The 13,002-nt window shown below is 47.1% G+C and overlaps 1 protein-coding gene across 1 annotated transcript in view; it reads left to right on the top strand.

Annotated features, from left to right (window-relative positions):
* Nucleotides 1-224: 224 nt before the first annotated feature.
* The window catches only part of LOC102813642 (chromosome unknown open reading frame, human C6orf132), a 38,132-nt gene continuing 25,354 nt past the window's right edge, over nt 225-13,002 (top strand). Inside the window, exon 1 of the mRNA XM_006860593.1 lies at nt 225-369. Within this exon, the coding sequence (XP_006860655.1) occupies nt 225-369 (145 nt within the window). The remainder of the gene's footprint in view (nt 370-13,002) is intronic.

The following is a 13,002-nucleotide window of genomic DNA, read 5'->3' as shown; positions in this document are numbered from 1 at the left end:
GCGGAGCCAGGTCTCAGCGGCAGCCTCTTACCTGTCCAGGTAGCTCGCATTTCGAGGCGAGCGGCGGCGCCCGCAGCACCTGCCGCCTGGTGCGCGGGCGGGGAGTACGGCTGGGGACATGGCCTGGTAGAGTCCTCTGGGGAGAGCGTGCGGAGTTCGGTCTGGGGTCAGGCAGGGCGAGGGAGGGAGGGTCCTTCCTTGGTCCTCGTGCGGCCTGCGGCAGCATGAAAAAGAACCAGACTGTGCAGGGAACCTTCAGTAAACTCTTCGGGAAGAAGCATGCCAGCCCCACCACCACCTCCCTCTACGCCACCAACCCTCCCTGGATTTTCACCCAAGAGGCCCCGGAAGAGGGGAGCAGAGATTTTGGTAAGTGCGTCGGAAGGGAGGGGAGGACGCTAGGGGGAGTTGGCTGGCTGCGCCCCTATCCCGGGAAGACCGCGGGCCGCGCCACCTTCCCTCCTGGTCTCCGGGAGAGCGGGGCAGGAACACGTTAGGACCTGTGGCCGAGAGGAAGCTGCTGGGAAGGGGAGGAGGCGCCGCACCAGGCTGGCTCTGGGACTGGGCGGATGTGGGAGAGGTGCAGGGTAGGCGGGAACACTGCCCTAAGAAACGTCGGGCAGGCAACTTAGCGGGCTCTGACTATCCCCAGCCTCTCTTCTGGGGTGTTTTTTTTCCCTCTTGATGGAGGTTTTTGTGTTTTGTTGCAACTTAAGGCTTTCTGGGGTTTTCCAGTCTCTCTGAGTCAGAGATGGGGGAGTGGGAGGTCATAGCGTCCCTCATCCATTACGCTTCATGTGTTCTCCCCAGTCCCAGTCCCAGGCCCAGGCCTTGCCTGGCCCAAGCTCCACAAGCTGGTTCCCATAGGCTGAGAGAGGGGGCTCTTCTGGGCGCACACACACTTGGCTCTGTATGAGTGAATATGTACAGGAACCACCACTTGGAGGATACCAGCTTGTGAATGACATCAAGTCTCTTGGGGTCACAGACTCTTGCGGGATCAACCTGGGGTCTGGGTCTCCCAAAAGGAGCCAGAAATGGGGCAGTGGAAGCCACTGGCCTCTAAGTCAGGTAAGTTGTACAAGTATCTCAGCAGGCATCAGAAAACACTACATCCTGGAGTCCTGGATGGGGATCATCTTATCCCTGCATCTCTCAGCAATCTGCAGAGCCAGGGAGGGCAAGAATTCAGTTCTTGTATATGACTCTTGGCTCTGGATACAGGGGAGGGTACTTCTGGGTCCAAGAACGGTCACCCATCACTGTGTTAGCCTACCTAACAGCATATTCTCCTCATTTACTCTGGGAGGGAACTTCAGAAAGACTATGGAAGAATGAAATGAAAAGATCATGGAGTTTATGGCTCCTTGTGCTGGGCCCCAGAGGATGTTGCAGCCTCTGCGCAACTGTTAGATTCATGTCAACACCCAGTTTGCCAAGGTCAGGATAGAAGGCATCATGGATAGAAGGAGATGTCGCTACTTGCTGGCCCAAGGATTTCAAACCAATGGGTGGTGAACATAAGTAACCATATGCCATTTAGCCCTTTCTGAGTCTTTAATGTGAGAGATTTTTAAGTACAGAGGGTTAGGGAAGAGAGGTAAGCGCTGAGTGGAAATAGCATTACAGCTGAGAAAGGGCATTCCTAACAGCAAATTACAGGAGCAAAGGCAAGGAGGGGCAGGGTGTGTTGGAGGCATGGTTGTTGTTGTTAAGTGACGTCAAGTCAGTTCCAACCCATAGCGAACCTGTATAGGGTTTACAAGGAGCAGTTGGTGAGCTTGAACTGGTGACCTTGTGGTTCAACTTGACTTTGCAGTCCAGTGCATTTGCCCACAGGCATGATTGTTATTGTTGTGAAGTACCGTCAAGTCGGTTCTGGTCCATAGCGACCCTCTTTATGGTTTCCGAGAAGCAGCTGGTGAACTTGAACCTCCAACCTTGCAGTTCAAATGGCTTTGCAGCCTGACACATTAACCCACAGTGCCACACCAGAACTCCCACAGGAATGGTTAGGAACTTGAAAATCACAGATGTGCTGGCACGTATAACCCTGTGAGGCCAGAACCACACTCCTCACCTGAATCAAAACGATATGTAGCAAATGCTTAGTGGGTGCCATTCTCAAGTCTTTGTGTTGTTGACTCATTAAGTCCTCTCATCTAGCTTATGAGGCACCCGCACTATTATTATCATTCCGATTGGACAGGTGAGGAGATTGAAGCAACAGGACAAGTCACATGCCCAACATCATTCAGCTTTAAATGGCAGAGTCAGGACTTGTTTCTTGAAGTGTACAATTCAATGATTTATAATTGCTGTTGTTGTTAAGTACTGCCGTCGAGTCAGTTCTGACTCATAGCAGCCCTGTATAGGGTGTCTGAGGAGCTCCTGGGGAGCTTGAGCCGCCGACCTTGCAGTCCAGCGCATTAACCCAGGACTCTCATGATTTGTAATAGGTTCCTAGAAGTGTGTAACCATCACGACAACCCAGTGTTAGAGCATTTCTGTCACCTCCAAAATGTTCCCTCAAGAGGCAGAGCCAATATTTGAGCCCCACAGTTAGACTAGAAGGAGCCCTGGTGATGCGGATTAAGCATTGGACTGATAACTTCAGGGTCAATGGTTCAAACTCACCAGTGTCTCTGTGAGAGAATTATGAAGTTGTCTGCTTCTATAAGGATTTATGGCCTTGGAAACCCTATGGGGGCAGTTCTCTTCTGTCCTATTGGGAACCCTATGGAACAGTTCTCCTCTGTCCTATAGGATTATTGAGTCAGAATCTTGAGTCACACTCATGACACCACACACTCTTAATCCATTTGCTGAACTGACTATGAAGGAAGGAGATCTTAACTTCTGCCTTATGAGCCACTAAGAGAAATCTTGGAAATGCCTCTTATGCACTTTCTCTCTATTTTGGCTTGGATAGAGAGCAGGGATCTGTCTCTCTATTGGGAGACGTGTGGGCATGATGCACTGTCATGTCAACACAGCCATTTGCCTTCCCCAACCTGGATTGGGCTGGTGCCCAAGGGCAGCTCCCGTTCCCCAGGGCAGGGCTGGGCATCCAGCTGAGTCAGCCTGGTGGAGCCCTGCACATGGAGGGCTGGAGAACCAAGCACGCACTGAGCAGAATGATTCCTTAGTTTCCGGGGTGTTATCCAGGCAGCCTTGGGGCGTGGCAGTGGCCTTCCTCCCTGCAGAACAGGACACATGGTCTGGAGGTGAGGGAAGTAAGGTGGAGCTGGTATTGTAGATTCTGTGATGTGGTGGAGAGAGATGCCAGACTTGGTCTGGAGTTAATAATGCAGGTGTTAGTCACTCCTTGGAAACACTGTACAAGCGCGCGATGAGTAGGAACCAACTCCATAGCACTTAACAGCAGTCCTGGTGTGACACTAAGATAAGCACTTGACCGATAATCACAAGGTTGGCAGTTCAAACCCACCAGGTGCTCCTCAGAAACCTTATATAAGGTCATTATGAGTCAGAATTAACTGGACAGCACTTAACAACAACAAAGTTACTCTCTGGGCCTCAGTTTTTTTCTTCTGTGAAATGGGGTTGGTGTTGAGACTGCCTACAGGACAGTTAAAGAAGAGCATTACAAAAATAAAAGCTCTAAACCAAGGATTGGCAAACTGTAGGACCAGGTCAAATCAGGCCTATGACCTGTTTTGTAAATAACGTTTTTATGATAACACCATCAGCCATGCCCGTCAGTTACACATTGTCTATGGCTGCTCTCATGCTCAGGAGTCCTGGTGTGGCACTAAGGTTAATGCACTGGACTGCAAAGTTAGGTTTGAACCACAAGATCGGCAGTTCAAGCTCACCAACTGCTCCTCAGAAACCCTATACAGGGTCACTATGGGTTGGAATCGACTTGACGGCACTTCACAACAACAACAACCACAAGCTCTCATGCTCTAATAGCATAGTGGTTACAGGTTGGGCTGCTAATCTCACTGTCAGCAGTTTGAAACTACCAGCTGTTCCTCGGGAGAGAGATGTGGTTTTTCTGCTCCCAGAAGGGTTTACAGCTTCAGAAACCCTTATACACTGGCAAGTTGAGTAGTTGCAACACGTGCAGCAGAGACCTGATGGTCTGTAAAGCCAAAAATATTTTATCTGACCCATTACAGAAGTGTGTCCATCCCTGCTCTAAAAGATGATTTATTACTATTGGTCTTTCTCAACTATAATCACATCCTGCTCTCGCTTCTTCAGCTCTTCCTGACATTGCTGTAGACTGGAGAGAGACTGAGGCTGTCTTACGGTCTTAAAAGGTTAGAGTTCCATAGGGCCACTGAGTCTAACATTCTCCTGGAGCCTGGGGTGAGTTGCAGGCAGTAAGTATCCAAACCCTTGGAGAAGAGGCAGTGAGATGGAGGGGAAATCACTGTAGGGGTATGTGAAGGAATTAATGAATAACTGCTAGCTCTATGGCTGCATTCCTGTAAATATGTGTTTTGCACAAGGGCAGGCTGGCAGCAGCGGGTAAGCAAACAGTCACATGAAGGTGGTGACAGGTACGTTTTTCGTTAAAGAATTTTCCAAACATTTAGTCCAGTTAACTATTAGGCAAGCTTCACTTCAGGTAACTGCAATCCTAATTAAACTCTGTCCCTTCCCTCAGCCCAAGCAAGAATCTTAAAAGGCTACCCAATCATTTTTTAAATGCTTGAGAAAGCCGAATAGAGATGATGTGGACTTTGCAAAGCCCAAAATGAGGGACTGGGGTGCTGCTGGAGGCCAACTTCCAGTCACTCTGGACTCCTCCCTTACTTGGATTAATTTGGATTATCTACCCCCACCACACTACACCCCAGCAATGGGGCACGCTTGTTCTCTGGGGAATTCTTCTTCCTGCCCTGCTCCTCCAATTGTAAACTACCTGCATCAAAACCATTTAGGCTATTTGTGTAAAATGCTGATTCCTGGGACCCCACAGCAGTCACACAAGACCAGAATCCCTAGGCTGGGTTTTTAACCAGCTCCTGGGTATTTTGAACTGAATTTAAGAACCCTGGGCTTTCTTTTCCCCATGGAACTGGGCTATTTTTTCCCCCTAAGACTCTCTGCAGGGCACACACACACACAAAATCCCACTGCCATGGAATTGCCCTTGGATTTCTGAGACTATAAATCTTTATGGGAGCAGAGAGCCTCATCTTTTTCCTGAAGAGTGGCTGGTGGAATTTGAACTGCTGACCTTGTGGTTAGCAGCCCAATGCCTAGCCCACAGTGCCACCAGGGCCCCTTTTTACAGGGCACACGGTAGGTGTGGCACTTCAGGATAAGCACTGGACTGCTAACCACAAGGTTGGCGGTTCAAATCACCAGCCGCTCCTTGGAATCCCTATACAGGGTCACTATGAGTCAGAACTGACTTGAGGGCACTTAACAACAAAACAACACAGTAGGTTCTAAATAAATGCACAGGGAATGTGACCAGATCTTTATCAGTACTCTCAGGCCTGGCTTCCAGTTCTGTTGTCTCTCGCTATTCCTAGAGTCCTGGGATGTTGTGCCTCAGGCCAGGCTAAAGATTATTGTTGGTACGTGCCTTAGAGTCGATTCTGCACCATAGCAACCCTGTATAGGGTTTCCAAGGAGCAGCTGGTGAGCTTGAACCACCGACCTTGCAGTTCAAGCTGACTTTGCAGTCCGGCACATTAACCCGCAGCGCCACACCAGGACTCCAGGCTAAAGGTTGGGCAGCCCCAACCTCTAGAGCTGAGCACAGGTTTCCAGCCTGGGCTGGGCTGACACCAGGCAACCAAAAGCTGGGCCTGTGTTTTGTCAGGGTATGATGGAGACTTTTGTTTATTCCTGTCCCCTAGAGGAAAGCTGTGGTTTGCGGTCAGTATGTACACACACACCCTGCCTGCTGCCCCATTATATAAGCTCCTTTGTCCCTGTAGTTCGACTGCAGAAAGCCAGAACCTTCCTTAACCCTAAGGTGTGGCACTGTGGGATAAAGCTTTGGACTGCAAGGTCAGTTTGAACCACAAGGCCAATGGTTCAAATTCACCAGCCACTCCTTGGAAACCCAATACAGGGTCACTGTGAGTCGGAACCAACTTGACAGCACTTTACAACCACCACCAGCTATGGGTGTCCCTTCTCTCCCAGTCAAATAATAATAACAATTTGATCATGACTGTTATTGTTGTTGTTTGCTGCCGTCATATCAGTTCCTTGGACCCTGTATAGGGTTTCTGAGGAGCGGTTGGAGGGCTTGAATCGCTGACCTTGTGGGTAGTAATCCAGTACTTACCCATTTCTCGATCCAGACATATATTTTCTCAGTTGAGCAAACAGGCTGTTAAAATTCATGGCAATTCAGATGTTAATGTGTGTCCAATTACCTGGAGACTTGATAGATTTGAAATGGGCTGAGACTGCATTTCTAAGTGAAGTCGACAGCCTTCTCTGGACCAGATTTTGGGGAGCAAGTTTGAGTGCTATGCAGTTCCCACACTGCTGCATCCCAGATTCCCTGCCCCACACCTCTGAACCCCAGTCCAACAACCAGTGTCCCCTCTGCCCTTGTACAAAAGGCCCTCTTTCTTACTTGGGCCAGGCTTGCTGGGGCTTGCTAGGACAGACTGGCCTTTACAGGTTCCTGTCATGTGGACCTGTTAATTAGCAAGGAAGGGCCGCATTATTGCTATAGTCACATAGGTATCCCCTGCTGCTTCTCTGAAAGTCAGGGGCCCCCCTAGTGGCTGAGAATTGGACACCTGACCTCAGTGAGGTAATGAAGGAGTCTGTTTGGGGGCTCTGGATTACTCAGGGTCAAGGCAACAAACTCCCCACTTTAATCCCTGGAATCTGATTAGCCTGTGTGGCCAATGGGTCCCGGAGTCATTTGGGAACTCCAGGATTTCGGGGGTCCCAAACTGTCACTGTGAGTCCAAATTGACTCAATGCTAATTGGTTAGGGTTCAGGGAATCTTTCTGACCTCAACCTCCATGGAAATCCAGGGACAGCTTTGGGGCTGGGGGAGGAAAAGCATTTACCAGGCTCTCAGGGCTTTCCTGTTCCCTGAATTCTTTGCGAAAAGAAATGCAGTTACCTAGTGAGCCGTTCCCCTTCTTGAGGAGACACGGGCTGGTAATGATACTCCAACTTGTGTCTAGCCCCCAGCTTCAAAGCTGGCCCTGCCCATTGCGCATGTGTGCATACACCTGCACACCGCTCCAGGCAGAGAGAACCAAGCCTATATGTTGGGGGGAGGCAGCGATACCACTACCCTTTCCTAGGGTTAGCCTCTCTGCTCTGGGTCTCCAAACATCAAGACCCAAGTTCTCCCTGACAAGGGAGTAAAGGGCCGCCAGCCTCCTGGTGGCTCTCACCTATGGGTAGAGGTTGTTATGTGCCTTCGAGTCGGTTGCGACTCATACCGACCCTGTACAGGGTTTCCAAGGCTGTAAATCTTTACGGGAGCAGAATACCTCATCTTTCTCCCGTGGAGCAGCTGGTAGTTTCAAACTGCTGATTGTGAGGTTAGTAACATGATTCATAAACACTACATGACCAGAGTTCCTTATGGGTAGAGGTGTTCAACCATAATTTGCAAGAACCTGATTCAAACTCAGAGCCTAACCCCTTGGTGGAACCAGGTATGGTGGAGCGCAAGACGTAATGATGGTGGTGAGAACATAACCAGCCCTCGAACGTTTGAGCGCACTAACTGCAAGGCGCTGTGCTCGCCCTTTGAACACTATCTCCTCCAGCCTCACACACATGGTGTTATTGTCCAAACAGATAGAGAAACAATCTGAGAGAGATCTAACACTGTGCCCAAAATGCCACACTTACTAAATCTTGGAGCAGGAACTAGAACCCAAACCTAAATCCCACACTATTCTGCCTCCCCTTCCCAGATGAGGAGCTGTCGAGATTGTCTGCCTGTGTGTTTCTGACAGGCTTTGCCTTCCCGCAACCTAAAAACCCCGCCAGGAGTTGAAGGTCAGCTTCTCCTGAAGGAGAAGGTGAAGGGAGGGGAGGGAGTCTGTCCTCAGGTTGAGTTCTGTTGAAATGGGTGTGGCACCAAATGTTTTTTTCAAACGTTTTTTGAATAGTTGTTGCTGTGTGCCTTCTAGGGGATTCCAACTCATGTTGTTATTGTTGTTAAGAGCTATCGAGTCAGTTCTGACTCATAGAGATCCTGTATTGAGTTTCCAAGGAGCATCTGGTAGGTTTGAACCGCTGACCTTGTGGTTCAACCCAACCTTGTGATCTAGTACTTTATCCCACAGTGCCATACCAGGACTCCAAGGGCCCTTCTGTTGTTATTAAGTGCTGTAGAGTCGGTTCCAACTCATAGTGACCCTTTATAGGGTTTCCAAGGAGCAGCTGTTGAGCTTGAACTGCCGACTTTGCAGTTCAAACCAACTATGCAGTCTAGCAAATTAACCCACAGTGCCACACCAGGACTCCAGGGCATCAAGTCCGTTCTGACTCCTTCAGACCCCATGTGTATTAGAGCAAAACTGTGCTCTAGAGTTTCCAATGGCTGTGGTTTTCAGAAGGAGATTGCCAGACCTTTCTTCCTAGGTACCTCAGAGTGGACTCAACCCTCTGATCTTTTGATTAGTAGTTGAACTTGTTTACCATTTGCAACACTTAGAGATTCCTCCAGCAGGAGGAGAATCTAGTGAAAAGACAGACAGACATGGAAGAAGTTTCCAAGTTTCAGGGTGGACAAGACACTTCTTTCTGACTGAACAATCTCATGTCTTCAGAGGGCAGTTTGTTTAGCTTTCTCTTCAGTTGCCTCCTCACCTCCTCAATTTTCTTCCTCAAGAAATACACTTTGTTTCTGGTTCTCCTTTATCTTTTCAAATGAGCAGGGGACTGCTTCTCAGGAAAGCTTATTCTAGCACCTCTGCCGCTGGGACCCAAGTGAGCAGAGTTTATATACTTCCCAAGGTTGGACTGTATTGTCTTTCTATCCTTGACTTTGAGGCTCAGAAAGCCGGAACCCTAATCTTGAACCCCTTGGAACACCTAGGTTAAAATGGTGGTCACACTTGCCATCCTACTGGTGTGCCTTGATGATGTCGGGACTGTCCCCAGTGTTCCAGCCCAGTTCCTCCTCTTAGAAATGAGGTTTTCAAAATGCTTTTCCCAAAGGTGTCCTGGTGGGAATGTGGGGGAGAGCCACCTGGCCTTCCATTCTACCTCAATCAAGGTAGCTCTCCTTCTATAGGTTACAGAAAAAAAAAATCATATTCTTAGAAAGGGTTCCCTTTCTTAAAACAACCACAAAACAAGACAATAATGACTCAGAGCAGAACCTGGATCAATGAAGCATGAATTTGGAGATCAGATATCAAGGCCCAGATCTGGCTCTGTCCTGACCCAAGCGTGGCTTTGAGAAAGCTGCTTCACAACCTGCCCCATCTTGGCACTGCTGCTTGACTGAAGTTGAGCCTGCTTTACCCTTTTGTTTTATACCCCCATCCACTCTGGCCGTATCCTTGGGGAGGCTGTCTGATATTTTCTCTCTGTGTGCTCATTATGCAGGTATTCCCCGGGTTACGAACTTCCTCCTCCAAAGACTACTATATTAAAAATTCAATGTACATACAATGGTTTGTACTAACAAATGGGTGCTGTTTTGTGACATGCATCAAAGAATTAACATTATTACTGTATTGTTAAAGATGCTTTAGTGTATCTGAAACTGTTTCATTAATGTTTTTATGCATAAAACAGTACACTACCTACTATATACACTAAGGCAGACATTTAGTTAACTGACGTTAGATACGAACTGTTTCTAATTGCTCCAATTTACGTACAAATTCAATTTAAACAGACTTTAGGAACGGAATCCAGGGATTGTTGGTATACAAAAATATGTCAGGAATAAGAACAAAATAAAAACTGTATGTTATTTCTTCTCAGACCACTGTTAGCTTTGTGGCATGGACTTCTAGACTTTGTTCTGACTGTATACAACGGGGCTTCAAAACATTAGTGGTGAAATTCCATTATCTTTCCATTTCATTTTTCCATGAACTTTTTGAAGCCCCCTGGCAACTATAACTTGTTTTTAAAGTTGCAATTTGACTGAACATAGTTTTCTATCTGTTGTTTTTCCTCTAATACATCTGAGAACCTGGCTCTTCACAGTTGTTTGCTTGTAACAGGAACTCAGTGCAGGCTTCATATTTAATTAATTAACCCCCTCTTGGCCTCTAGTTCCCATCTGTGCAATGGGACCAAGTGAAGCAGCAGCAGTGTATGGGAAGAGAACTTGGCTTGGAGTCTAACCAAGAGGCTCAACATTCCAGCCACGTGACCTTGGACCATTCATCTGAACTTTATTATTTTTTTCTCTCAGTGTAAGTGGGGAGATCAGAATTCCTCCCTCTGCAGGCAGTGTGTGCCATGGTTCAGAGGTCAGGCCCTGAGAGGAGGCGTTGGCTTCTTTAACTGACTGTGAGACCGTGGGTGATTTATTTGGCCTTCTGTGCTTCTGTTTCCTCATCTGTAAAATGAGGAGAATGATAGTGCCAATTTCACAGGTTGTTTTAGAAATTAAATGAAGTAATAATGTGTAAGATGCTTAAGAAGGAGTCCTCATGGTGCAGTGGTTAAAGCACCTGACTGCTAACTGAAAGGTTGGTGGTTTGAACCCACCAGCCGCTCTATGGGAGAAGAATGTGGCATTCAACTTCTGTAAAGATTGTTGTCATTGTTAAGTGTCATCGAGTTGGTTCGAACTCATAATGACCCTGTATAGGGATTCCAAGGAGCGGCTGGTAAATTTGAATCGCCGACCTTGCTGTTCAAACCCACCTTGAGGTCGAGTGCTTATCCTATGCCACCACATCAGGACCCCTGGATAACCTTATGTAGCAGTTCTACTCTGTCCTGTGGGGTTGCTATGAGTTGGAATCGACCCAATGGTAGTGGTGGGTAAGAAACCCAAAGAATGGAAGACTCCATGGTCACAGTTCTGCTCTGATATGCATGGGGTTGCCATGGGTCAGAATCAACTCAACAGTATATTGGTGGTTTGGTTTTGTTTTGTTTTTAATATGCTTATAGCATGCCTGGCCCATTTTATGTGTTCCATAAGTTTTACCTATTATTTTTGTTGTGATTATCATCATCATCTTACCAATTTGTTGGGCCATAATGAATCACAAGGTTGGCAGTTTTAATCTACCAGCCACTGCTCCTAAACACTATAAAAGGTCACTTATGAGTTGGAACCAACTCAACAGCACTCAACAACAAGAAAAACTCCTCTAAAGGTCCTGGGCACACAAAAATAGTACTCATTTCATGAATAACTCATGATATTTAAACTGTAGAAAGGAGACTAGCTCCTAGTGCAGAGATGAAGTGTAATCTTTAAAGGAAGTATCTAACCAGGCGCCAGCACTGTGTTAACCTTCACCCCTCTCCGAGTCTTGTTTCGGGATAGGCAGCCATATCAATCCATCTCGGGACTGTAGTGGCCACACAGCACTATCTAGAGAATGTCCCAGGAGGTCCTGGTGTCTACGTGCCGACTCTTGGAAGCAGGTGGCATTAGTGGTGGTTTTCAGGAGTGTCCAGTTATCTCTTCTTTTTTGGTTTCTGATTGGACCAAGAATTGCATTCTTGCAGTTCCCTCCTCCCACCCCATCCAACCTTGGTCTCTAGCCTCAGGAACAGAGCTGGCAGCCAAGACTGGGGAAGGGATTGAGTTGGCCCGGAGCGCACAGAGCAGGTTAGTGATGGGTACTGGAGTTCCAGGGACTGGAGGTGCACACAGAGAACTTGCCATTTTAGCCTCGTTTGAAAAGTTGATAACAGTTTTTGTGTGTGAAAACCATATTGCTTCAAAATCATAGAAACTTTTGTTAAATAAAAATATCAAAACGTGAAGCTATTGTTTCTCCACAGATCCTCTATTGAGATCTATGCACTTTTGAAGGCTGTGTTTCTGTCTCTCTAGTGTAGTGCTGCAGGACAAGCATTGGACCACAAGGTTGGTTTACATTGCAAAGTCAGTGGTTCAAACTCACGAGCCACTCCTCAGAAATCCAATACAGGGTCACTATGAGTTGGAACCAACTCAATGGCACTGCCTATATACCACTAGTGGGGACTAGTGGTATATAGACACCGAAGAATTCTTTACTTGTTAATTTACACCACATTAAACAGCAATTTTGGCATCCTGGAGGTGCTCAAATTATGTTCCTTTTTATGTTCTTTGAGTTTAAGGAACAAAAAGACATCTGAAGGGGCAAGATCAGGACTGTAGGGTGGATGAGGTAAAAAGTCCAAGGAAATTCTCACAAGGCGGTCCTCCCTACCCTTGAACAATGAGCAGGTGCATTGTTGTGATGGAAAAAAAAAATCCTCAAATTCCTCAGCACAATTTTCCTGGCTGTTTTCTCATCAATACATTTTTCCGTTTTCTTAAAACTTCTTCTTGATAATCCGCCATGATTGTCCTATGTTCTTTGACAAAATCAATTAAGATTACTCCTTTGCAGTCCCAAAAAACAGTCCCCATAACCTTCTGAGCTGACATCTCTGCCTTGAATTAACTGGCCCAGCAGATCCCCTCTGAAAACACTGTTGATTGGACCCTTCTTTTGAAGGCAATCTTAATGATACTAAGACAAGTGTTTTACTGAGAGAACTTGTTTGCAGCCATCCATCGATTACAGAGACATGTTTAAATACATTTTATTTGGAATGAACCCATGCATATATGAAGTGGGAACCTAGTAGCAATGACTTACTAGTATCAACGTACAAAAACCTAGTTGTTGTTGTGAAATGCCGACGAGTCGGTTCCAAACACATAGCGACCCTGTATAGGGTTTCCGAGGAGCAGCTGGTGAGCTTGAACTGCCAACTTTGCAGTTCAAACGGCTTTGCAGTCTGGCACATTAACCCACAGCGCCACACCAGGACTCCAAAACCCTAGTAGCAATGTACACCACGTTAACAATTTCTTTTTTTTTTTT

Source organism: Chrysochloris asiatica, unplaced genomic scaffold (genome assembly GCF_000296735.1).
Source record: "Chrysochloris asiatica unplaced genomic scaffold, ChrAsi1.0 scaffold00038, whole genome shotgun sequence".
Taxonomy (NCBI): domain Eukaryota; kingdom Metazoa; phylum Chordata; class Mammalia; order Afrosoricida; family Chrysochloridae; genus Chrysochloris; species Chrysochloris asiatica.
This window is presented reverse-complemented; position numbering and strand designations above follow the sequence as displayed.